Source organism: Malaclemys terrapin, chromosome 5 (genome assembly GCF_027887155.1).
Source record: "Malaclemys terrapin pileata isolate rMalTer1 chromosome 5, rMalTer1.hap1, whole genome shotgun sequence".
NCBI lineage: Eukaryota > Metazoa > Chordata > Testudines > Emydidae > Malaclemys > Malaclemys terrapin.
In genome coordinates this window covers 57,451,423-57,479,157 of record NC_071509.1, presented here as the reverse complement: position 1 = coordinate 57,479,157, position 27,735 = coordinate 57,451,423, and the positions used below count along the sequence as shown (strand labels likewise).

Here is a 27,735-nt window from a genome sequence, read left to right as displayed (position 1 = left end):
ATGTCCCAGGAGGATTACTGCTCTATCCCCAGACATATAGACCGCATTTTACTGTAGCTGCAGTAGCAGGGACTAAACAGTAGAGCGGCTTGGGCAGGACAATCACGGAAAACCGGACATTGCTAGATTTTTTTTCAAAACTTGCACTGCCCATGACTGAACGGTTAAGCGCCTAGGGCAAAGTAATCATGAACAACCCATTCTTTTAATTGTTAATATTCCTGTTCTGTTAAAAATAAATGTTTAGATGTTTACAACACTTACTGGCTGATCCTTCCCCAGATTCTGTGTCCGGGGTAATGGCTGGGGACGCTTGGTAGGGGATCTCTGTAAGGGTGATGAAGAGATCCTGGCTGTCGGGGAAATCAGCGTTGTGAGCGCTGCCGACTGCCTCGCCCTCCTCATCTCCTTCCTCATCTTCCCCGTCCCCTAACATGTCCAAGGAACCGGCCGTGGACACTATCCCATCCTCAGAGTCCATGGTCAGTGGTGGGGTAGTGGTGGCGGCCGCACCGAGGATGGAATGCAGTGCCTCGTAGAAACGGGATGTCTGGGGATGGGATCCGGAGCGTCCGTTTGCCTCTTTGGTCTTCTGGTAGCCTTGTCTCAGCTCCTTGATTTTCACGCGGCACTGCGTTGCATCCCGGCTGTATCCTCTCTCTGACATGTCTTTTGAGATCTTCTCATAGATCTTTGCATTCCGTTTCTTGGAGCGCAGCTCAGAAAGCACGGACTCATCGCCCCACACAGCGATGAGATCCAAGACTTCCCGATCAGTCCATGCTGGGGCCCTCTTTCTATTCACAGACTGCACGGCCATCACTGTTGGAGAGCTCTGCATCGTTGCCAGTGATGCTGTGATCGCCACGATGTCCAGACAGGAAATGAGATTCAAACTGGCCAGACAGGAAAAGGAATTCAAATTCAAATTTTCCCGGGGCTTTTCCTGTGTGGCTGGTCAGAGCATCCGAGCTCGTACTGCTGTCCAGAGCGTCAACAGAGTGGTGCACTGTGGGATAGCTCCCGGAGCTATTAGCGTCGATTTCTATCCACACCTAGCCTAATTCGACATGGCCATGTCGAATTTAGCGCTACCTTCCTCGTCGGGGAGGAGTACAGAAGTCGAATTAAAGAGACCTCTATGTCGAACTAAATAGCATCGCAGTGTGGACAGGTGCAGGGTTAATTCGATGTAACGGCGCTAACTTCGACATAAACGCCTAGTGTAGACCAGGCCTTAGTCGTTAATGAAGATATTGAACAGAGCCGGTCCCAAAACAGACCCCTGCGGCACCCCACTTGTTATACCTTTCCAGCAGGATTGGGAACCATTAATAACAACTCTGTGAGTATGGTTATCCAGCCAGTTATGCACCCACCTTATAGTAGCCCCATCTAAATTGTATTTGCCTAGTTTATCGATAAGAATATCATGCGAGACCGTATCAACTGCCTTACTAAAGTCTAGGTATACCACATCCACAGCTTCTCCCTTATCCACAAGACTCGTTATCCTATCAAAGAAAGCTATCAGATTGGTTTGACACAATTTGTTCTTTACAAATCCATGCTGGCTATTCCCTATCACCTAAACTCTAGAATTAACTATTGCAGTAGCGTATGTGTTGCGTGAATTACAGACCACACCTGAATCTTCAGCTAATGGGTTAGCTAAAACCTTTAAAGTAGAGTGCATTGCCTTAATATCATCTTGAGGTGACAAAAGCATGAATCATGGTAGTGAGATCTGCATCTGAAAGAAAGTCACAGCCTCCAGGCCAGATGCAAAGGGAAGAAACTCCCTGGACTGTCCACTTGTAATGTGGAATGCAGTCACAATTGCTCTCCTTTGTATGGTGCAGCATAGACCCCTGCTGCATACCAGTCTCAGTTTGTAGACTGATACAGAGTGGTGAGGGGGCCACAACACCCCCTCAACCACCACCCAGTTTGGACACAGTACATCTCAGGGGAGTTTGGAGGGACTGTAGCCTTTCCTGGCCTGTAAACTTGCTGTCTGATTCGGTGGAGAGTCTCCTTGCACGTCTTCCCAATTATGCACCCATGTAAACTTGGCCCTAAGTGGGGTAGCTGGTTAATTCAATATCTACAAGGCAATTTATTTTCATACAATACATCAGCCTCGCTATGGGGTATTATTATTAAGTTCCTTGATCTAAGAGTCTTAGGATGAGGGCACAAAGGATTTCCAGTTAATGGTAATGTATTGTTTGGCTAGAAGTAATGCCAAGTGAATAAACCTGTCCTTGTATTTGTTCAGCACGAGTCCATCAAAGATAATGTAGTAAAAAAACACCAAGCTGCGTGGGATACTAATGTGCTTTGGCTCTAAAATGATGCAAAAGTTCATCAGATGGGACCATGCCCAAAACCCCGATCAAGCAACATCATTTATTTATTATGTATCTAGGGTCTTAACATCTCACACAGTGTGGGAACTAAACATCTCAGCATCTATTTTAAAGAAGACAGCATGTTGAAGCAGTCTTTTTTTTTCTTACAATCTCCCATCTATAAACCTGGAAGGATTGATAAAAATTAGAAGTTTGAGAGGCCCAGGCCATAATTACAGGTACCAAAATATTTAAGCACATCACCATTATATTGAATCTTTTACTGAGCCTTATGGCTTTCAGCTCAGGAGGACAGGTTATGTCTGTTTTAAGAGTCAGAAAATCAAATTTAAAACAGTTGAAGATGTTTTATAATATACAAACATGTACTCTGGAGCCTTTCTCTTCTCCCAGTTACAGTAGCATGCCATCATCTGCTTCTCTTGTTGGCCTTTTTCAAAAGGTCTTGCCTAAACTGTTCACAAAAAGTAATTCTGATTCAAAAAAAGAACAGGAGTACTTGTGGCACCTTAGAGACTAACATTTATTTGAGCATAAGCTTTCATGGGCTAAGCCCACTTCTTCGGATGCATAGGAGACAGATAATATTAATATACATTTAATACTAGTTTTAAACCTTTTTATCAATGTGTATTTAGCTTAACCCAGTCCAATTCTACAATGTAAATGTTTGTTTTTCTTACTTTAAAGCAAATATTTAGATATTAACACACACAATGTCTGCTGAGTGTGAGACATTGTGGAACATTTCAGGGAACATAGAAATCTTTTAAAAGAGTAAGCTATGGATGCTGATCGAAAATGATTTCAGTTTACCATGTGCTGCTGCTGGTTTTAAGTGGTCAGTGTGGAGAAGAAAATATGGAGACACAGAGCACCTGTTTCTGATCTCCCATTGGCATAAAATAGGGGTACAGTAACTCCTCACTTAAAGTTGTCCCAGTTAACATTGTTTTGTTATTAGTTTGCTGATATATTAGAGAACATACACGTTTAAAGTCGTGCAATGTTCTGTTACAAGGTTGTTTGGCTCGCCCTGCTCTGCCCACCCGGCGTTCTAGCCAGGGAGAGGGCAAGCCCCTAACCCCGCTCCCTGGCAGGAGTGCCAGGTGGGCGGAATGGGGCAAGCCCCCATGCCCCAACCCCTCTACACGCCTGTTTCAACCAAGCTTCACAATCATCATTGCTGAGTACAGTATTAAATTGTTTGTTTAAAATTATTTAAAACTTATAATGTATATGTATATAATGTCTTTTGTCTGGTGAAAATTTTTCCCCTGGAACCCAAACCCCCCATTTACATTAATTCTTATGGGGAAATTGGATTCGCTTAACATTGTTTTGCTTAAAGTAGCATTTTTCAGGAACATAACTACAACGTTAAGTGAGGAGTTACTGTACTGTAATTCCATTGACGTCAGTGGAGTTAAGATGGAGCAAGAGGAGAATTGGTTCTTGAGTCTAGGATAGTGAAGGTTGCATATGGCTTTTCTATGATGGATCTCAGATAAATTCTCGATAGAGGTGGCTGAATTCTTTTTGACTGAACAGTTTTCCGTCGGAAAATCCAGTTTCTTTGAGACTGAAACATTTCACAGGTACATGTCAATTGTGAAGAAGAAATTTTCTATGGGAAAATGTCAAAACAGTTCATTTCAATTTTGTTTTGATAAAGTAAAAATATTTCTTTTTGGCTTTATCAATTGATGTAATTTCATTTTGACATTATTGTATATTGATGAATGTATTTAATATTATATATAATTTATATTAAGATTTACACATCCAAAACAACTTGATGATTGTGAATAAAAAGTTTTCAGAATTTCCATTCCAGGAGAAGTTTTGAAATTTTGTCTTTTTGTCCTGATTCAGAATGAAAACAGATTTCAAAATGTCAGAATTTTCCATGGGATGGAATTCCATTTTCCAACCAGCTCATTCTTTGCTAATTAGTGTGAGAGAATTTAACTGTAATACTAGGTTACACACTTAATGACTAAGGGAAAATCCTACCCCTCTGTTCACCCATGGGAGAACTCAAACAGTGGATGAACTGCACATCCATTGCATGGGGAAGCCCGCTTACAAAGGAGCTGAGTACTGCAGTGGCTCTCTGTGCTGGAACATAGGGGTGATATATGTGCAGTAGAGAGAAATACCTGAAACTCTGGAACAATGATTACAACCACTATTCTTCTTCATTCTGTGGAGGAACACATCTGTTGCAGCACCCCACACCCTAATTACCCTTCCTCAGTTTTGTTCCATTTTGCTTTACCCTCCCCCCTCCCCCAACAGGATTTAGTCCTAAGTTTAAGGACAATAAACTTTCACTGAATTGTTGTCCAAATGAATACAAAAGTAATGTTTAATGTACTGAATTATATTAACGAAGGGCCAAATTCTGGCCAGTGCTCCACATGCGCACCTCAGAAGATCCACAGCCGACATTTGGAGTGCTGGGCAGAAGTTGGCTGACCGTATCCTGCCTCCTCTGAAAAGCTGCAGGGAGATTGCTCCTCATATGTCTGGACGGACATAACAGGGCATGGCCAAAGGGTCAGGCAGTGTGGTCCACACCCTCGTGTGTGTACATGTTTGTGGTCACTGTGACCAGGTAATAGCCCTTATGCGCAACCCTCTGCCAAGTCATTCCTGTGCTAAGCAGAAAAGAATGCCCAAGGGAGCTGTGTGTAGGGCTGGTCTCAGCCAAGTAGGGTAACCAGATATCCCGATTTTATAGGGACAGTCCCGATATTCAGGGCTTTTTCTTATATAGGCTCCTATTACCCCCAACTCCTGTCCCGATTTTTCACACTTGCTATCTGGTCACCCTATAGCCAAGATTGAGGGGCCCATTAATATTGATTTGGTAGCATATTTGTATTCCTCATTGTGTGAGTTTAGCTCCTGTTTCCAGGTGGCAACCAGAATTTGATCTGTTATGATTTTTACATTTAGATGATGCACAACATGCTCTTCGTCTGTATTTGAACAAAAAAAATAGTGAGTAGGGACTTCTCTTCTATTAATATTAGGAGCATCAGTTGCTTAGATAGGAACAAAACCTATGGTCTTTGGACTTCACTGGGAGTTTTGCTTGGGTAAGCACTGCAGGGTTTGGCTCACAGACTTTAACCCAGTAGTCTCCAACCTTTTTACGCCCAAGATCACTTTTTGAATTTAAGGGCAACCCAGAATCTACCCTGCCCCTTTCCCAAAGCCCCACCCCACTCACTCCACCCCCCCCCCCCGTCTCTGCTGCTTGCTCTCCCGCATCTCACTCACTTTCACTGGGCTGGGGTCGGGGGTTGGGATTTGGGAGGGGGTGCGGGCTCTGGGCTAGGGCTGAGGGGTTCGCAGTGTGGGAGACTCTGGGCTGAGTCTGGGGCAGAGAGTTTGGGTGCAGGAGGGGGTGACCACTGCTTTAACCCTTCCCCCAACTGAGCAAAGGCCAGCTTTAAGATTTGTGGGGTCTCAAGGTGCCAGAAATGGGAAAATTAATCCAACAGTTGCCTCCCCATCTGGTGCTATTGCTGGTGGGCACTATAGATCTGACAGTATGCTGTTTCTTCTCCCACTCCAGTCCAATTACTGGGGAGAAAAATAAGGGCAGCCTATGAGTTGCTGAGCTTCCATACAATGTACTGCCCCAAGTGGCTCCTTGATTTTCCTGTGCATAAAGTCATCTCTGCCCCATACCCTCCTCCATGTGAAATAGCTGCAGAGCCTTTTATAGTTCAAACGTTTTGATTTCTTTTCTTCTGATACACAGATATTTTTGTGGCTTCATGTATGTTTTGCCTAGTAACTGAATTCAGCATTAGTTGAATTTAGTATTAAACTACAGATCAGTAGCCAGCATCACAGATCAGTAGCCAGTATCACTTAAAATATGTGGCATATGTCTCTAATTTGGGACAAAATGGCCTTTGCTCAGTAAAATGGTAAGTAAATATTTATTCTGATTTGGTAGCAGGTATGAGCAAAGTAGTATTTCAGCTTTACCCTGGGCTTTTGCAAACAGAGCCAGCAACTTCAATTAAAATTCAACTACTAATTGCTTATGCTCCCATCTGCACAGGAGCATTAATCATTTGAAAGACTGTTTGCTTTCAATACTATTACTCAGGGTTTTTTTTAAGCATTTCAAAAATGACTTGTAAAATAAACTTCTGTGAGAACCTCTGTGTTCAAAGATTGAAATGCTTTATATAATACACGTTAGGCTACTGTGCCTTAGAATGAAAAAGGGTTAAAAAAGTCAGAAATTGAGACCTGGGGTGGACTAATTATGAATTTTGCTTATAGAGTGAAATCCTGGCTACACTGAAGAAAATGGAAATTTCTTTCTTAGGATCAAATTTACCGATGAGAAAAACTGGTGCAGCTGTACCCAAGTCACCAGAGTTGCATGGTCTTATGTCTGTGATGGATATGGCACATGAAACTTTATAATGGCTGACACAGAATTTTGTTGTCCTTTTAAAGAATGTTTTTTACTGGATTGAGACCACATGCCAGATTTCAGATCAGAGTGAGGTGCTTTTTTATTTTTTGATATTTTTTTTTTTGGCCAATGTTACTAATTTTGGAATAGTTAAAAAGAGAGAGAGAGAAAGAGGGAGAATGAAGACAGACACTTAACAGTGGGATGAAACTATATCATACAGACTAAAAAAAATTCAGACATTTTATAGAGATGAAAACATGTTAATGTTATAATAATTTGTGTGTAGCATATAAGATTTCAACGGATGAATTTTCATGTAATATATCATGTCCAATTTTCACTCAGAGATGGTTTAACAGGACATCTGAATCCCATGTTAGGTACATAAGTTCTCATTGTGTATATCTACATATTGATTTAGCATTCACATTTGGGATTTGGACATCCTATTAAAGCCACCAACATTGGAAAGATGAGCTGAGCAACTCTCCCTCCCCCCAATATTTGCTATCTGCTTTGAATGTTCTATGAATTGTGTGTGTTATTTCAAAATTAAAGGGAAATAATTAATAGAGATTATAAACTCTTTGAGGCAGGGGCTATCTTTTTATTGTGTGTTTGTCCAGTTCTGGGCACCATGGGGTCCTGGTCCACAGCTAGGGCTCCTAAGTGCTACAGTAATACAAATTAAAAAAAAACTACAAGAGAAATCTTCACCCAGGATAGTCCAGCTAAATGGTGTTGTAATTTCAAGTTAGACTCTTGCTGAGATCATGGCTGTTGGGATTCCCTCTCAGACCTTTTTCACTTGGCTTGTCCAGAACACCTCAGCCAGTTTCAGGAGAACACTTGTCTGCACTTCCACTAACGTATACCAAGAAAATAACTTTTGGAATAATAGGTGGGCTTCTAACAAACAGTATTGATTCTTTGTGAGAGAAAAATTGTTCTCAATGGATTGGTGCAATGGGCAATGTCTCTGGCAATAGTGGATGAAAACGGGCCCCTGCTGTATCACAAGAGGTGCCTTGGAGCCCACAGGCAGCCAAGAGAATGGATTTTATTCACCCTGTCCATTTGCAGGGTATCCAGATAAACATCAAATATTTTTGCTGTATACAGGGCTTCTGAATGTCAATCTTGGATGCTTAGCCCAGCACATATATGAATAATATGACCATTTACCTTCATAACTGCTGATTAGAGCATAAGAATGTGGGATTTAGATTTCCTGATACATTTATTTTCAATATTATTTAACTTCTTTAGGACCTTCTATCTGAGGAGCTCAAATTGTTTTCACAGTATTATTGAGTTAATACTCAGAACCCTTCTTACAGATGGGGAAATTGAGGTACCGTGAGATTAAGGCCAACAGCTTCAATGGCTGGCTTAATTTCTTTATGGCCAAATTAATGGCCACTTTTGAAAATTTTATCCTGCAGGACATGGCCAAGGTCACACATGAAATCTGTGGCAAAGCTGGGGGGGAAACCACAATCCTCTTGACTCCAACTTCTGATAATTAATCACAGGATCACCCTTCCCCACTATCATGGATTTCATTGCTACTGTTAAAATGGTTATGCGTATGGAAAACCTGCACCACAGAAGAAATATTTATATAAATTCCAAAGTACTGCTTGGGAATCTTTTAAAAGAAGCATTTCTCTTATAAGTTTTGTAAAACCTACTTTTTTTTTAACAACTTTTTTTTTACACATTGGGCCAAATTTCACCCAGCGCTGTCCCTTTAATTTATGCTTTCATTCATGCTGTATAGAACCTTAAATATACTTAAAAGTAATCTTTCCATTTCAGAATATGTCTGTTTTATGCAGAGAATCTGCAAACGTATCAATACTTAGATTGAATAGTAAGTCGGAACCTACGAGTTAAAATGTTATGTTGTGCATTAAAAACGTGACTTACTTTGCAGTTTGTGAGCTGAAGTCCCCTTCTATGAGTGACTTCCTGTGGGGCCTGGAGAATTCTGGCTGGCTAAAACACATCAAAGCCATCATGGATGCGGGCATCTTCATTGCAAAGGTAAATTATGTAAAACTAAATCAAAACTGATTGACCTGATGCAGAAAACTGAGGGCCAGAGTCACTGCTGGTGAAACTCCATTGACTTAGATGAAGTTACACTAGAAAATAATCTGGCCCTAAATGTGTAATGTTTCTGTGATGGGAGAAGAGACAATTTTTAGTGTGGCAAAAGTTGTCATTTGGACACTTTGCTTGTAAATTAGTGTTTTATTCCCTTCTATTCTTGTGCGCTAATTACCTGAATTGCAGTGCTGCCTCCACTAACCAATGTTGTATATCTTAATTTCCTAACTTTTCCCTGCAGACAGTTGCTAAACCTGTTTCTCCTTAAGTTCCCCTTGTTGCAAGTTAAGTGTTGCAGCACTGCATCTAGGTATGATTGTTCCTGTGCACACTTGTCAATCTTAATTATACTCTGGTCCCACATATTTAATGGCTCAACTTCATTTGTCGCCTGAACCAACTCCTGTATGTTACCAAAGTTACAGTATGCAGTGTTGTGACCATGTCGGTCCCAGGATATTAGAGAGACAAGGCAGGTAAGGTAATATCTTTTATTGGACCAACTTCTGTTTGTGAGAGAGAGACAAGCTTTCAAGCTTACACAGAGCTCTTCTTCAGGTCTGGGAAACTTACTCAGAGGGCAGGTCTACAGTACAAACTTCCACTGATGCAGCTGCGTAGCGCTTCTGGTGAAGATGCTCTAAGCCAGGGATTAGCAACCTTTGGCACATGGCCCACCAGAGTAAGCCCCCTGGCGGGCCGGGCCAGTTTCTTTACATGCCACATCAGCAGGTTCAGCCGATCGCAGCTCCCTCTGGCCGCAGCTCACCGCTCCAGGCCAATTGGGGCTGTGTGAAGCAGCGGCTAGCACATCCCTTGGCCCACACCACTTCCCACAGCCCCCATTGGCCTGGAATGGCAAACTGTGGCCAGTGGGAGTTGAGATCAGCTGAACCTGCCGACACGGCAGGTAAACAAACCAGCCCGGCCCGCCTAAGCAGTTAACACATATTTCAAGGGACCATTCAAGATAAGTGGCCTGTTAACTCTCCTCCAGTCATAGGGCAGAAAGCTTGTGGGAGTGGGGAAAGCAGCTGGTGGGGAGGGTAGTAGTGTTAGTGGATTATAGACTGTTGTAATAAGCCATAAATCCAGTTTCTCTATTCAGTCCATGATTTTTAGTGTCTAGCAAAGTTATGAATTTATGCTCCTAGTATTAACTTACTTAACTAAACAGTTTTCAAAGGGGTAGCCATATTAGTCTGTATCGGCAAAAACAACAAGGAGTCCTTGTGGCACCTTAGAGACTAACAAATGTATTTGGGCATAAGTTTTCGTGGGCTAGAACCCACTTCATCGGATGCATGGAGTGAAAAATACAATAGGCAGGTATAAATATACCGCACATGAAAAGATGGGAGTTGCCTTACCAAGTAGGGGGTCAGTGCTAACGAGGCCAATTCAGTCAGGCTGGATGTGGCGCATTTCCAACAGTTGACAAGAAGGTGTGAGTATCAACAGAGGGAAAATTACTTTTTCTAGTGACCCAGCCACCATCTTTTCATGTGCTGTGTATTTATACCTGCCTACTGTATTTTTCACTCCATACATCTGATGAAGTGGGTTATAACCCACAAAAGCTTATGCCCAAATAAATTTGTTAGTCTCTAAGGTGCCACAAGGATTCCTCATTGTTTTAACTAAACAGTGTTAACTAAACAATCTGTTCCATTTTGTATTTATCTGTCACACTCTAAGTTTCCCAGTCCTGAAGGTTTGAAAGCTTATCTCTCTTGCCAATAGAAGGTGGTCCAATAAAAAATATTACCTCACCCACCTTGTCTCTCTGTTACCAATGTCTAATTCATGAGAAGCCTCTTCTCTGCATACTTACCTATTTGTCCCAAGAAGCAGTTGCTTATAGTTCTGAGAAATTGTTTATCCCAGTATTTTGCATTTACTGTCACTGTTCTACTTTTGAGGCTGTTATTACTGTCCCAACTAGTGTATTTTATTGTAAAGACCTGGTGTTTCTGGCTAGAGCAGTTCTACTTCATGGTATTCTACTCAGAAATTTTATTTTGTTAGTCCGTAGTATCTTGTGTTTAATGCTATTCCCCTGCCTATTGTTTTTTAGTGAATAGGAATTATGCTATCCCTTTGATAATCGCATACGCCTCATGTTTCTGAAATGTCAACTACTTGTAGGTCTTCCTAATGTCAGACACTCCAGCTCTCTCATTTTTGCTCTTCTAGTGGTAATTAATATATAAGTGTTTACGTGACTATTTTTTTTAAATGATGTGCCCACTCTCATGTTTTTGCTGACACTCAGTAACTATCAGAGTTCTCTTTCTTGCCTTGCTTCTGCCTTTCCCATATGCAGCTGTAACTGTCTGTTTTATCCCCAAAACAGGCTAGATATACGTGTTTGTCTATCTATAGTAGAATTCAGTAGGTGAAGTTTTGGCCCCACTGAAGTCAATTGGCATTTTGCCATTGACTCCACTGCTGTCAGGATTTCACTCATTCACCTCAGCACTTGCCATCTTTCCCCTACTGGCGAGTTTAAGTAATGTCTGCAAATCATCTTTATTTTTGTTGCATATGTGCCCACCATCTTCCTGTTTCTCTCTGTTTTGGAATGCAGATCTACTTGTATAATTTTGGATCCTGGATAAAAAGCTACTTGGAATTTTTGCTCTATTTCTGGCTAGTCTCTAGTATCCAGATTTTTACCCTTGCCGAATGTTAAATATTGGCATTTTGCCCACATGATTCCATTATCTGCCTCCTAAAATAAACATTGGTGATTCATTATTAGTCATTGTTCCACTTCCATTTAAAGTTTTCAAGAGTTTATTTGTTTAGATACTATCTTTTTTAACTCATTTTATTTTTCTCCATTGAGATTTAAGTACAGCTTTCTTTAGAAATCATAAAGAAACAAAAAAGGGCAACAGCCTTATTTAAAATAAATCCTTTTAATCCACAATGAGATCTAACTTCCCCAAAAGGATCTCTCAGGTTTACTAAACATAACCCCTTCCTTGTATACATCACTTATACTATGCATGAAACAGCTCTCTTCCTGATAATGTAAATTAAGATTACAGACTTCAAATCTTGCATATCGAATATGGACATGTATCATAAACACAGGCTTCCTCTGAAGTCCCTCTATGTGCTTTGTGGTCTGATACTCTTGTGTTTAGTAAGGTCCTTGAACTGAGGAAGCTATTTTTCAGATGGAGATACTACTGCTATCAGTCTAGATACCTTAGGTACTTACATAGCCACTGTTACCATGGTATCTGAGTACCTCACATTCTTTAATGCAATAACCCTCACAATATACCTCTCAGGTAGGGAAGAGTTGCTATCCCCATTTTATAGATAGGGAAATTGAGGCACAGAGAGGCTCATTTGAAATCAATAGGAGTTAGGCACCTAAAAAGCTTTTGATGACCTGGGCCTTGGCTTACACAGGAAGTCTGTAGCAGAGCAGGCCTTCTGAACCCAGGCCTGCCACATGCTAGGCTAGCACCCTAAACCATTTTGACTAGCGTGCATCTCTACTGTTACTCATTGCCATAACCTTATTTACTACTTCTGTGAATCTTTCTGTATTTTTAGGCTGTGGCAGAGGAAGGCGTGAGTGTTCTTGTTCATTGCTCAGATGGCTGGGACAGAACAGCTCAGGTTTGCTCTGTAGCAAGCCTTCTATTAGATCCATTTTACCGAACTATAAAGGGATTTATGGTAAGCAAGCCTATTTTACAGAGGGCGTAAATGTTCTATGACATCATGTGCACAGTATTAACACTAATGTTCTTTGTGTGTGTAGAGAAAATAACCTTTTCCTTAAAAATGTCTTTTTTTCTTAAGTAGAAAGTTTTAAAAAAAACAAAGTGGTTCAAATTATCAACGCCAAATTATCCAAATTAACATCAAACATTTGGTTCCATCAAGTGCAGTCCGTCTTTGTTTTTTGAACCATGACAAAAAAACTGTCTTGTTGCCCAAGATGTTGTTTTGGGGGCATAAGTTTATATTTAGGATAAAATTTTCAAAGATGGGCACTGAAGTTTTGCCTATCAAAATTGGGTGCAAATCAGGGGTCGGTTTGGGGAAAACACGTTTGAAATCTGTTCCTTTTCAACAAGGAGACCGATGTACAAATTGGCTCTGGCAGAGTATGCACGAATGTTTACCAACCTTATGGTCATTCCTGCAAAGATAGGTTTACAAGGCTTGTAGAGTTTAATAAAAAATGATAGGTGGTCATTCGGAATCAAGCTTTGTTGAAATACAGCAGTGCTCATTTCCATCATTCTTTTGCTTGCTCTAAAAATTAATCTTGATTCCATTACATGACACTTAAGTGCACTTTTCTCATTTTAGGTATTAATTGAAAAAGATTGGGTTTCCTTTGGGCACAAATTTAATCACAGGTAAGGGTACTCTCAGGTTTGTTTTCAATATACACTTTTTTCATAAGGTAGGGTCAGCTCTCTGCTGGTGCTATTTTAATTTGATTTTAAAATGGCAATGAGAAAGTAAACTAACATGATGCCCTCAAGTTATTCCTCATAACTTTTTTTCATTATTTATTATAGACCATTGGAAAATAAAATTGAAATGTTATTTTTTTACCATTCTTTCCCCATTGTTTACTATTGAGTATATTGGATGCTTGTCTTGTGCTTACTTTTACCATTGAAGCATTTATTTTGGAGAGAAATTTCTATTGTAGTCAATAGGAGTTCTGCCATTGACTTCAGTAGGAGACAGGATTTCACTCATGCAGAATTAAGGCCCAGATCAGGAAAGCATCCCTACTCAGGACAGCACTTAACTTTAGGCATGTGCTTAAGTGCAGTTGACATCAAGGATCTGTGATCTGAGAGCTACTCAGTCTATAGGCAAATATTCTGTCAAATTAAAACAAAACATATTTCAAGTAAAGGGAATATAAAATGTATTGATTTTACAAATTGTTTTATGCCTCCAAATATCATAAGAACGGCCACACTGGGTCAGACCAATGGTCCATCTAGCCCAGTATCCTGTCTTCCGATGGTGGCCAATGCCAGGTGCTTCAGAGGGAATGAACAGAACAGGTAATCATCAAGTGATCCATCTCCTGTTGTCCACTCCCAGCTGCTGGCAGTCACATACTAGAGATCCCCAGAGCATGGGGTTGTATCAATGACCATCTTGGCTAATAGCCATTGGTGAACCTATCCTTCATGAACTTATCTAATTCTTTTTTGAATCCCATTATAGTTTTGGCCTTCACAATATTCCCCTGGCAATGAGTTCCACAGGTTGACTGTGCGTTGTGTGAAGTACTTTCTTTTGTTTGCTTTAAACCAGCAGCCTATTAATTTCATTGAGTGACCCCTGGTTCTTGTGTTATGTGAAGGTGCAAATAACACTTCCTTATTCACTTTCTCCACACCATTCATAATATCAAATTTCCCCTCAGTTGTCTCTTTTCCAAGCTGAAAAGTCCCAGTTTTATTAATCTCTCCTCATAGGGAAGCTGTTCCATACCCTTAATCATTTTTGTTGTCCTCCTCCAATTCTTATCCATCCATCCATCCATCCCTTTACTAATGGTTCCTAACATTTTTTTAGCTTTTGTAACTGCTGCTGCACATTGAGCAGATGTTTTCAGAGAACTATCCACAATGACTCCAAGATCTCTTTCTAGAGTGGTAACAGCTAATTTAGATCCCATCATTTTATATGTATAGTTGGGATTATGTTTTCTAATGTGTATTACTTTAACGTTTATCAATATTGAATTTCATCTGCCATTTTGTTGCCCCATCACTCAGTTTTGTGGGATCCTGTTGTAACTCTTAGTTAACCCCAAAGCAGACTGCTATCTTGAGTAATTTTGGATTACCTACAAATGTTGTTACCTCACTGTTTACCACTTTTGCCAGATCATTTATTAAGATGTTGAACAGCATTGGTCCCAGTACAGATCCCTGGCAGACACCACTCTTTACCGCTTTCCATTGTGAAAACTGACCACTTATTCCTGCTCTGTTGACTCTTCCCCAACAAATCGTGGTCATCTATGTGTGTGATAATTTTATTCTTTACTATAATTTCAACCAGTTTACCTGGTACTGAAGTTGAGTTTACCAGCCTGTAATTACCAGAATTACCTATGAAGCCTTTTTTTAAAATTGGCATCACATTAGCTGTCCTCCAGTCATCTGGCACAGAAGCTCATTTAAGTGACAGGTTACATACCACACTTAGTAGTTTTCCAATTTCATATTTGAGTTCCTACAGAACTCTTGGGTAAATACCATCTGGTCCTGGTGACTTATTACTATTTAGTTTATTAATTTGTTCCAAAACCTCCTCTATTGACACCTCAATCTGAGACAATTCCTTAGACTTGTCACCTAAAATGAATGGCTCAGGTGTGGGAATCTCCCACATATCATCTGCAGTAAAGACAGATGCAAAGAGTTCATTTAACTTCTCTGCAATGGCTTTATCTTCCTGGAGTGCTCCTGTAGCACTTTGATCATTCAGTGCCCCCACAGATTGTTTGTTAGGCTTCCTGCTCCTTGTGTACTTAATTTTTTTTTTTTTTGCTGTTAGGTTTTGAGTCTTTTGCCAGTTTCTCTTCAAATTCTTTTTTGGCCCGCCTAATTATACATTTTTACTTGACTTGCTAGAGTTTATGATCCTTTCTGTTTTTCTCAGTAGGATTTAATTTCCAATTTTTAAAGGATGCCTTTTGGCCCCTAACAGCTTCTTTTACTTTGTTGTATAGCCATAGTGGCACTTTTTTGGTCCTTGTACTGTTTTTTTTAATTTGGGGTATCCATTTAATTTGAGCCTCTATTATGGTGTTTTTAAAAAGTTTCCATGCAGCTTGCAGGCATTTCACTTTTGAGACTATACCTCAGGGGTCAGCAACCTACGGCATGCGTGCCAAAGGTGGCACACGAGCCGATTTTTAATGGCATGCCGGCCCCGCTCAGCCCCGTGCACGCTCCGCCTTACTTTCACTTCTAGATTCCGACTGCTGGCCCCTTGCCAGCTGGGGTCCCGGCGGCCAGGACCCCGGCTGGCAAGGGGCTGGCAGCCGGAACCTAGAAGTGAAAGTAAGGCGGAGCGTGCATGGGGCTGAGCGGTGCTGGCCGATGCTGGGGCGCTCCCAGCTGGGGTCCTGCTGGTTGCTGGAACTCTCCTGCAGGCTGGTGCTGGTGGCCCCGTGCACTGGACTAAGCAGCAGGCAGTCAGGCGTGTGAAAGGGGCCGGCGGGAGGCGCGGTGGAGGTGTCCGCGTCCCAGCCTGTCCTGCTGCCCCTCTCTCGCCACTGTGGCTGGATACCAGGGCAGTGCAGGCACGTGCCGTCCCTGCGGCATGCGCAGCTGTGGCCCCTCGGGGGAAAGGGGAAGGGAGTGGCAGGCCAGGGGGTCTTCTGCCGCCACCCCCCATTTGCCTGCACATGAAGTGGCCCCACACAGCTGGCCCACAGCTCCCTTGGCAGGAACAGGAACAGCGTGGGGCAAGGACCCATCCACCATCCAGGTAACCTGGCTGCAACCTGGACTGTCCCAGGCCACCCCAAGCCCCCTGTCCCTCCAGGACTTCCCCCCCTACACACACACCCCAGCCCCCTGCCCTGAGCCCCTCCTGCCACCCAACCCTGACTCCTGCACCCCCACATGCTCCCAGCCCTGATTCCTACATCATCCACATCCCCAGCCCCTGCCCTGAGTGCTCCTCCACACATCCCCAGCCCCTGAGCTCCTCCCCCCAAGGGGGGTTGCAATATGACAGTACCTGTAATCAATTTAAGTTACTTTCACCCCTGCTGGAACCCCAGCCCAGCAGCGGACTGAGCGGAGCGGCGGTGGGCTGAGCGGCTCATCCCGCTGCTGGTCTGGGGTTCCGGCCAGCGGCCCCGCTCAGCCCACTGCCAGCCTAGAGTACCGGCAGCCAGCCCATCTGCTGCTGGCCTCGACCCAGCGCTCTTTAGTCACCCCCTGCTGTAGCCCACATTGGAAAACTCAGCAAGGAAAAGCGAGGGCAAGGATCACACTAAACTGATAAGATCTGCATTTTAATTTTATTTTAAATGAAGCTTCTTAAATATTTTAAAAACCTTATTTACTTTATATACAACAATAGTTTATTTATATAATATACATTTATAGAGAGAGACCTTCTAAAAACGTTAAAATGTATTACCAGCACGCAAAACCTTAAATTACAGTGAACTTGGCACACCACTTCTGAAAGGTTGCCTACCCCTGCTATACCTTTTACTTTCTGTTTAACTAGCTTCCTCATTTTTGTGTAGTTCCCCTTTCTGAAATTAAATGCTGCTTCTTTGGTGTTTCCTCCCATCTCTTCATCCCTCACAAGGATGTTAAATTTAGTTATATTATGATCATTATTACCAAGTGGTTCAGCTATATTCACCTCTTGGATCAGATCCTGTGCTCCAATTAAGATTAAATCAAAGAACTACCTCTCCCCTTGTGCGTCCCAGGACTAGCTGCTCCAAGAAGCAGTCATTTATGGTGTCTAGAAACTTTATCTCTGCATCCCATCCTGAGGTGACACATATTCAGTCAGTATGAGGACAGTTGAAATCCCCCATTATTATTGAGTTTTCTATTTTTATAGTCTCTCTAATTTCCCAGAGCATTTCACAGTCACCACCACGATCCTGGTCCAGTGGTTGGTAGTATATTCCTATTGCTATACTCTTATTATTCAAGCATGAAATTTCTATCCAGAGAGATTCTATGGTACAGTTTGATTCATTTAAGTTTTTTTACTATATTTGACTCTATGCTTTCTTTTACATCTAGTGCCACTTCCCAACCTACTCTGTCATTCCTATATATTTTGTACCCTGGTATCACTGTGTCCTATTGATTATCATCATTCCACAAAGTTTTAGTGTTATATCAATATCCTCATTTAATACCAGGCACTTAAGTTTACCTATCTTAGTATTTAGACTTCTAGCATGTGTATACAAGCACTTATAAAATTTGTTACTTTTTAGTTGTTTGCCATTATGAGATACAATTGAATGGGACTCTTTTTCATTTGACTGTTTCTCTTCAGTTCCTACCTGTGCTTTATCAACTTCTACCTTCTCCTCCTTACTAGAAAAGAGAGAATCCCCATTAATAGAGCTTCTCGTAGTGATGTCTCTGTCCAAACCATGTGCTCCTACGTACCTGTCGACTTTCCCCCAGCCCTTGTTTAAAAATTCCTCTATAATGTTTTTAAATGTACATGTCAGCAGTCTGGCTCCATTTTGCTTTATCTGGAGTCCATCCTTCCTGCAATGGGTCCTTCTTTCCTAGTCTATAGGGAAATATTCCATCAAATTAAAACAAAAGATACGTCAAATAAAGGAAATATAAAACAATGTACTGATTTGACAAGTTGTATTATGCCTCCAAATCTCAACTGTCTTTTTTTGCTAATTAAACAATTTGCAGGCTTTTTGTCCATAATGTGGACATATGTCTAGAGTTCCCTGCTTTTGTGGGTTAAGTCAAGTCCTTAGAAAAACATTCAAAGCACAAAAGTTATGCTGAAGGTTCATTGTCATATTACTTGATTTCTCTATAGGCTGATGCTACAGTGACAGTTCTTAAATAACATTCAATAATTTGAGGCAGTTTTTACTGGAATAAAGTTCTTATAAGATTCCAGCAAGAGTTTCAGTGGTTAAAATGACATTCTACAATATCTTTAATAATAATTTCTACAAGATATTGTAGGCATACAATCACCATTGATAACTGTAATCTCCTTAATGATACTGCTATGCCTCTTTGAGGCATTTAAGTAATGGCAGGTTCTAATTTATAAGAAATTATTTTTATGATTTCCTACTCCATTGGCCTATATATACTAGATACAGAACAAACAACTAAAGATACTTCCTCTTTTACAGGTCAAGGTCAAACATACAGCATATTGTCTCAACTGTATGCATTACATATTTTCAGTCCCCTCTTAATTGAGGTAATCCAGTGTGAACAACACCAGTAAACCTAATTCTATATAGAGAAGCGGTTCAAAGCACACCTGCTAACACAACAGAATGTAGCTGTGCCCTAGGATGCTCTCCCCAAGGAATTCCACCAACAGAGGGCAGCCTTAAACTACGATTGGAGGGTTTTTTGGAGGGGTGGGTGGGAGGGCACCATAAAAGTCTCTCAGCAAAGGTTGTCCTGGAGATGTGCTAATTAATAGTACATAGACTAAGGGTGTTCATGGACGTGAGAGACTTGCAGCGCACACTATTACCAGGTATAAAACAGCAGGGGACTCTGGAAGTTTCGCCACAGAGCTTCTCCTGTGTGCTCTGTTCCTGACTGGCAAGCACAGCACTCCTTTGGTTCTATGAACAGAGGTTTCCACACCTGCCTGATTTTGTGATGTGACTAAAAATTCACCATGAAACCCATGACTCAACTCTCTCCCACAAAGCATTTTTTTTCAACCATGTAGTGCTCTAGTTTTCATAAAGGATTCCTATTAGATTTCAGGTTATAATGGTAATATCTTGCATTATTTTAGGTATGGCTATTTAGATGGCGATCCAAAAGAGATATCCCCAGTTATTGATCAGTTCATCGAGTGCATTTGGCAGCTAATGGAACAGTTTCCCTGTGCCTTTGAGTTCAATGAAAGATTCCTGATCCACATACAACATCATATCTATTCCTGCCAGTTTGGTAACTTTCTGTGTAACAGCCAGAAGGAGAGGCGAGAGCTGAAGTATGATTTTTCTGTTCTTTAACTACATAGGTATATGTGGGTTTTGCAGATTTTGTCTGTATTAAAGATTAAAATGTCTATATAAATTTGCATGCCACAAAGTGTAGCAATGTACAATTCTTGCCTGCCTTTATCTGGCAAGATAATTTAACAAAAAAAAGTTGAGCTTCTGTAATGTGCAATGCTGTGTATATAATCTATAGGTGGGAAAGGGATTTAGGGCCTCTCTTGAGCCTTGGCATACTCCTCAGTGTGATTGTTCACATCCCAGAGCTATGTATGTATGAGAAATCCATTTCCCCTCCTAGGGTTGAATCTTCAAGTTTCCCCAGAGCCAGATTCCTCTCTGTCCCACCCACTCCTTTTGGGTAAGGAACTGGGGTTCCTGCTGGTGACACCCTGGTTATCCTGGTCAGGGGAAACAGTGAACTGACCTCTTGCGCTGTTAGTTTTGTACTCTCTGATTGTACTGGAGTTCTTGTGTTCATCACATACTCATCCCACGAACTGACCAGCAGTACAAATTTCCTGGTTTCTTGTCCACTAGTCCCATTTTAAGGTCATGTGGATGGTCACCATAAAACTGTTCTAACCCACCCAGTGCACACAAATCATCTGGTGGCTCCCCTGGTTGCAGATGTACTCTCCCTTCTGGGCTGACACTTCCATATAAGTCATCTCATTGTGCTTTTGCAGCCCCAGAAATCTTTTCCTGTAAGCCTCAGGAGTCAGTTCAAGTTGAAGGATTGAGGCTTTTAAAAATTGTTCAGTCCACAAAATCTGTCCCTACATTTGACTGTTTGCTTCTATGCCTCTTACTCCCAGTAAGGGGTGTTATAGACCAGAATGTAGGCAGTCATACCTAGTGGTCAGAGCAGTAGTGGTCAGGAACTATAGGTCAGAGACGGAGTCAGGAATCAAGCCCAGGGTTAGAGCCAGGGCATAGAAGCAGGGACTTGGAGCAAGACAGGAGTGCAAGAACTAGGAGCTGGGCAGGAATCAGGAAAGAAGGCAGAATCCAACGTAGCATCCAGCCAAGGATTCCTGTAGTTGCTCAGACAACTTCCTGTGTCTCCTTCTGGCTTAAATAGTGAGTCTGAGCCACGCAAAGAGGCTGGACATCTCCTCCAGTTGGGAGCTTTGTGGGCAGTGCCTATGGTGAGCTAGGGTCCAGCAGCCCACGCTCCCTGCTGGTATCAGCAAGCTGCCATGTGGTGGCTGTGGCCTGGAGACCCAGGTTCAAGACCTGTGATTCCTCCAAAGGGCTCACCTTCCTTCCTGGGCTTCAGAGCCCAAGCTCCAGGCTGAGCCACAACATCTACAGTGCCTCTTTTTAGCACCATATGTCACACAGCACACAACTGTTTCAAATTGTATCTGCACAAACTGCTGATCCCCAGAACCTGCGGTGAGCCACCCACAGAAAAAAGTAGAACTTGGCATAACTCCTGTAGTCTGTAAGGGAATGGTGCCCCACTGGTAACTGGCCATTCCCCCTGGAAAGGCAGAGTCGCCATTATCTGGCACAGAGTGCTACTGTGGCTGCTCAGCAATCTGGTGCCAACTTGAAATGTCAGCACACTTGCATGTGGCTGAAATTCACCCATGGTGTGGAGAACCAGTGGAAGTCCTCTGTGCACTTATGGGCTGTGGGAGGAGGGTTAATCACTGAATAAGTAGCTGCAGTGGAGTGCCTGATCCATTACATGCTGCAGGAAGTGTCTGTGCCCCAGGCCCATGTAGGTCAGCAAGGCCAAGAAGAGTGGTGGAGAGCGAGGAGCTGTGGAAGAGGCCCGGGGATTCATGAATATACAGATTCAGTGGCCACAACACAGAACTGATACAAAGGATCAGTGGCTGCTGTTTCAACTCATAGAAGCCCTGGGCATGGGTCCTGAAATGGAGGCTACGTTTTTATTTACTCAACCCCCATACATTCCACGTCCAGTTACTCTGGCTTTTCAGAGGTGCATTGGATTTTACCTTTAAAGTCCAATGAAGGAAAATGGGCCTCTACATTCTACAGCTATAATTTGTGTAATTTTCTTAAGAGGCTCTGAAGCTGATTGTAGTGACCAGCAAAGAGCACTGAAATGTCTTCCCTAGTCTCTAGCTATACCTGCACCTCTGGAAAGCAGTTTATGTGTTTTTCTTTTAAATCCTTTCTCAGAATTCGAGAACGAACATATTCGCTTTGGGCTCATTTGTGGAAGAATCGTGCAGATTACATGAATCCTCTGTATAGAGAAGACCACAGTCAGACCCAGGGGACACTGCGCCCACAGACAGCTCCCTGCAATTTCTTGTACAAGTAGGTGACTTCACTTATTGTTGCCATTGCACAGTGCAGGTTACTAGTGGGGTGTATTAGAACAAAACTTCTCATCTCAGAACTTAATCTTGTACTGTATATTTTATTCTAGTACATTGATAGATACAGTGGTAAATTCAGTGCCAGCTACAGTGAGTAAACTCCCTGCCTGCCAATACTCAGACAGGGCCTCTACACTATGTCACAGCATTGGATTAGCTACAAAAGAAGCTTGTGACTAAGACTGCATTGATAGTTGTGTGTGCTTATTACATGCATAGGCATTTGTTCCACTGTGGGTACTAGATTTCTGCCATATCAGATTTTGTGATGAATCTTTGATTCCCGGGGTCAATCAGCATCACAGGTGAAACAAGTGGTTTCAGAAAGATCATAGGATCTCACTCACATTTGTTAAAACAAGTACTCAGTAAATAAGCAAATAAAATACTCTGTCCAATGTTGCTGCTAAATTCTAGGTAACACTGGGAGGGTAACTTAGGCCCCACATATTTTTAGGTATTTACAAGTTTCTATAGAGGCTAATATCATCCAAAATGTTTCTATTGTTTTTTTCAAATAACAATCTATTTTGCTGCTAATACAAGAAAAGTGAAAGTGATTAAAAATTATTATAAGTACAATTGAATATTTTCATATTCCAAGCTAAAGGATATGTTAAAATGTAAACAAACAACCTAAGTGATTAAAAATGAATTAATGTTAATATTCTTTCATGTTTAACACTCTAGGTCACATTTGTAACCCAGGTTTAAAAAAACAGTTTAACTAAAAACTCTAATTGTAATCTGTCAGTGTCCCTTTAGGTACAACGATATTTGCAAAAGAGATTTCCAAAATATGGGCCTGATACTGCAGACACTTACTCATGTGAGTAATCCCATTGACTTTAATCGACTACTTTGAATAAGGGTTTGCAGGATTGGGCTTTTTGTGTTAATGAATATAGGGTTAGGGGGGACATAACTAAATTAACATAGATTGTTTGGCAAAGAAAAAAGAAACCACTTAATACTAGGTAAAAATTTCCTAGAACTAGGGTGACCAGATGTCCTAATTTTATAGGGACAGTCCCGATTTTGGGGGCCTTTTCTTATATAGGCACCTACTACCCTCACCTCCGTCCCGATTTTTCACACTTGCCCTCTGGTCACCCTACCTGGAACAGCTCTGCCAGCCCTTTGGCTAGACAGATGAATTCTTAATTCAAGTCTGTTACTTAATCTGTCTGCTGAGCTACTTACGTAGATAGTCAGGTGCTGGCCACATGTTACCAGAGAATTAGAAAATAGGGGAGGAGTGATATTACACAATTATCCAAACATACTTATGGCATACACCCTCCTCTGAGCTGACTTTTCAGTTGCAGGCTAACAGGAACAGTTATTTAACTGAGAACTATGTCAACAATTCACACAAGATCACGCAGATGGGTGCATGGCTAAGGAGCAAATACACAGAAACTGGCTTGTAAAACCCCAGGCTGCTTCCACTTTCCTAAGGGCTTCTTTTTTAGCCTGGGTTATTATTTTACAGGTCTCTTACTTTAAAAAAAAAAAATAAAAAAAATAATGGAGATATCCCATCTCCTAGAACTGGAAGGGACCTTGAAAGGTCATCAAGTCCAGCCCCCTGCCTTCACTAGCAGGACCAAGTACTGATTTTGCCCCAGATTCCCAAGTGGCCCCCTCAAGGATTGAACTCACAACCCTGGGTTTAGCAGGCCAATGCTCAAACCACTGAGCTATCCCTCCCCCCAATTTTAAATTAATTGTAGTGCAGTCTACAATAGCTTGGTATCACTAACCTGCAAAGATTTCATAGAATCAGTTGTTAAGGTCTCCTTTCAGGAATGCACTTTAGCATGTACTTAAATCCATCCATATTCTGCATGTTCTAAGCCCTGCCTCTCAAAGGGAGTTAGGTAAATCTGGGTTGGAGGAAAATGCCTACCTCCTTTTGGGATTCACAGCCATAAACACACACCTGGAGATGACACCTAAGCCAGTTTTTGGAAAATGCTAAACGAGGAGTCCCCCTTATAACCTTTAGTCCAGTAGCTAGGGTACTCACCCTGGATGTGGGAGACCTCAGTTCAATTCTACCCTCTGCATGATGGGGAGAAGGGATTTGAAGCTGGGTTTCCCCCCTTCCCACAAGAGTGCCCTAATTGCTAAGCTATGGGGTTATCCGGTCGGGTCTCTTGCAATCTCTCCTATTGGAGCTGTTCCACTGTGTATAAATAATTAATACAGGGAGGGGAAGAGACTCAAGTTCAGATCAGGCCTCCACATCGCGGGGTGGGGGGAGGTTGAACCCAGGTGTCCCACATCCTAGGTGAATGTGCTAACCACTGGGCTAAAAGTTATAAAAGGGGTGGGGGAGTGGGTGCAGGCACCATCCCTGCCATGTCTTCCTCTGTGCATTTTGTGTGGGTTTAGGGGTCAGAGAACACTTACTGGATCAGGCTCTGCAGGGGAGAGGGGCAGGGCAGGACCCCCAGTGGGGTTTAGGGATGAGATAAGCGTCTGGTGCCCAGACTGAGATAACTATGCATACGTTCACTGTCAGAAACTGAGATACCTAGGGGACTATAACAGTGGAAATTTAGATGCCTGTAGGGTTAGGCAGCAGCTGTGTGGGGGTTTTGAGGATCTCAGTGATGCCTAAATATTGGATTTAGGCACCTAAAGTGGCTGTTAGGCATCCAAGTGCTTTTGTGGATCTAGCCCTAAACGCTTTCCTGAATCAATCTGGGACCTAATTCTGAAAGATGTAGAGTATCTGAGTAGAACCAGCAGATTTCATTAGTTTCATTGAGAGTTGTGGCACTCAGCACCTCTCCGGATCAAACCTATGATTGAACAGTGACAATCTGAGAAGAAATCATCATAATAAAATACTGTTTTACCCATGTGATACAGCAGGTGGAAACAGGCCCCATAAATCTGTCGGGTATTTCATAGACTGCCTTGTGAACACATATTGAGACATCTCTGTGCCAATATGTGTTGTTTTGTCTTTTAACATTAGGGTCAAATTTAGAGCAAGTGTAAATGGGTACAACTCCGTTGATTTCAGTGGAGTCATGCTTAGCTACACCAAGTACCCAAAAAGTACTTTTCTGCCAGGCCAACAAAACACAAACTCATCCTTGAGATATTTTTTGGCTCTTGTTGTTAAACATTTTTGTTAAATATGAATTTTTAAGTAACATTTCACACCATAACTTTTAGATGACGCTTCTGATTTTTTACCCAACTTTCCAGAAAAAAACTATGCTCAAATGAGCTGTGGCATACAAAACTTCAGGAGGACCAGTTGTTCTTGAGGAAAACTGGAGAGGGGCTAAAATTGGACTTCTAATGGAAAGCTGGCTTCAAACTTAATTTTGATGCAGCTACTACTGCACTATAGTATTTTTAAATAAAGGGTATAGAACAAATAAAAAATACAACTTAAGTTATTGTTCTTCTTAGCAAAGGTGTGTATTTATTTTGACAGAACATACATTTTTGTTGACAGTAAATACATTTAATAAGTTTAAAAGTTTTTTTTTTAAAAAGAATTACTATCACTCAGAACTCCAGACAGATTAGATCAAAGCTGTGGTCTAAATCAAATGTAGCCTGATGTTTCTTAAAATTGTATATAATTGATTTATGACAGTATTAGTCTATAGATTTACATTCTTCTGCTTCTTTTTCATTGTCAGTCATACATGATCAAAGGTAGTAAAACATAATCTTGTGGTAGTAAATCTGTTTTTCAATTAACATCATGCAGTAAAGTGCTTACGTATGTTTAAGACCGTGTACTCCTGCATACCGTCTGCATTTAACACTTCTGATAGTCCCTGCTATCAATTCCAGGTTCTGGAGTGGTATGTACACCCGCTTTGAAAAGGGGATGCATCCCCGGCAGTCAGTTACCGATTACCTGATGGCAGTGAAAGAAGAAACTCAGCAGTTAGAGGAAGAGCTGAAAGTCTTAGAACAGGTAAAGACACTTGATCTGATTTCCCAGACTTCATATTCTCTAAATAAGGCTAGTTATTGGGGAAGTCTTTGATGAATTTCAGCTAAATAGGTAGTTTTTGTTCACCTTTCTACAGGACATGTGCAATGGAGGTCAGGCATAGATAATACCAAGATGGCAAGAATAATCCATAAATGTATACTATTACTTAAAAAGTGGTGGCACCTACCATCTGCTGTGTGCTTTTCAAACACAGAGGGAGTTTCTGGGACTGAACTCAATGGGAATTTTTTGCCTTTGACATCTGTAGAAGCCTGGAGTGGGGTTTTTTGGGGGATAGGGTGAAATTTTGCCCTGGTACCTGCACAAAACACACACACTCCCACAGAAGTTAATTTTTTGGTCCCATATGGCATAAAGGCTGACATGATTAAAGGTCTGTGTAACCCCACTGCAGTTGAGGGAAGAATTCTGATTGTCAAATAAATAGTTGCAAAGGGCGTAAGTCAGATTTTGACCTTAAGTATTTACATTGTGCCCATCACCAAGGTATGCAAAAGCAGAATTGGGTCCGAAACTCGTGCATGTGTGTGTAATATATAAACTATATTGTTTCTCTTTCAGAGATTGGCAGATCTCAAAAAAGTGCAGTTAAACAATAGAAAAGAAAACTCTAAGCAACAAGACCACAACACACACTTAGGGCTTTCTACCTCTAACAACAGCATAGCTAACACACCCCAGGATTACATTAATAATGTGAAATCATTCCCATCCCGGAGCCCTTCACAAGGAGATGAAGAAGACTCAGCCCTGATTCTGACCCAGGACAACCTGAAAAGCTCTGATCCTGACCTCTCAGCCAACAGTGATCAGGAGTCAGGTGTGGAAGATTTGAGCTGCAGATCCCCAAGCGGTGGTTGTTGCCTGCCTAGTGAAGACAGTGGCAAAGATTCAGATGAGGCTGTGTTTCTCACTGTCTGAAATGACATCTGTTCATCAGATGAAGAACAGGCACTGTCCTTGAACATTTAAAAAAATTCCAAAGAAAAGGAGCTGTGCAATTGTGTATGTAAAGGTCCAGGCAGAACAACCACTTATTAGCTGTAATAAGACACAATGTTAATCTCTGCTATTATGAACATTTATTTAAGCCCCTTGTGGTTGCTTCTTTTAACCTTATCAGCCATAAAGAATTATTAATTTATTTTTGCTTTCCAAATGTTATTTTTATATTTCCATAATTATGCCTACTGTACATAACTGTGTTTTTGTTGAGTATTTTTGCCTTGAAGGTAGCTGTGTACATTGTGGAAATATTGGATTTGTTTCTTAAAATTTTCAAATTTAACAATTTTGTGAAAAAATTTCTATTAAAATCCTTTCAAAAAAGATATACTGGCACTAGAAAAGGTTCAGAGAAGGGCAACTAAAATTATTAGGGGTTTGGAACGGGTCCCATATGAGGAGAGATTAAAGGGGCTAGGACTTTTCAGCTTGGAAAAGAGGAGACTAAGGGGGATATGCTAGAGGTATATAAAATCTTGAGTGATATGGAGAAAGTGAATAAGGAAAAGTTATTTACTTGTTCCATAATACAAGAACTAGGGGCCACCAAATGAAATTAATGGGCAGCAGGTTTAAAACAAATAAAAGGAAGTTCTTCTTCACACAGCGCACAGTCAACTTGTGAAACTCCTTGCCTGAGGTTCTGAAGGATAGGACTATAACAGGGTTTA

At 41.5% G+C, this 27,735-nt stretch overlaps 1 protein-coding gene across 4 annotated transcripts in view; it reads left to right on the top strand.

The window, feature by feature from the left end:
* MTMR7 (myotubularin related protein 7) overlaps window positions 1–27,117 on the top strand; it is a 97,828-nt gene extending 70,711 nt beyond the window's left edge. For all 4 annotated transcript variants that reach the window (XM_054029861.1, XM_054029858.1, XM_054029860.1 and 1 more), the window contains 7 exons: window positions 8,771–8,880; window positions 12,523–12,648; window positions 13,291–13,340; window positions 19,486–19,686; window positions 21,857–21,997; window positions 25,891–26,017; window positions 26,621–27,117. In XM_054029861.1, coding sequence (XP_053885836.1) covers window positions 8,771–8,880; window positions 12,523–12,648; window positions 13,291–13,340; window positions 19,486–19,686; window positions 21,857–21,997; window positions 25,891–26,017; window positions 26,621–26,980 — 1,115 coding nt within the window. In that variant the 3' untranslated portion in view covers window positions 26,981–27,117. The remainder of the gene's footprint in view (window positions 1–8,770; window positions 8,881–12,522; window positions 12,649–13,290; window positions 13,341–19,485; window positions 19,687–21,856; window positions 21,998–25,890; window positions 26,018–26,620) is intronic.
* The last annotated feature ends 618 nt before the right edge of the window (window positions 27,118–27,735 follow it).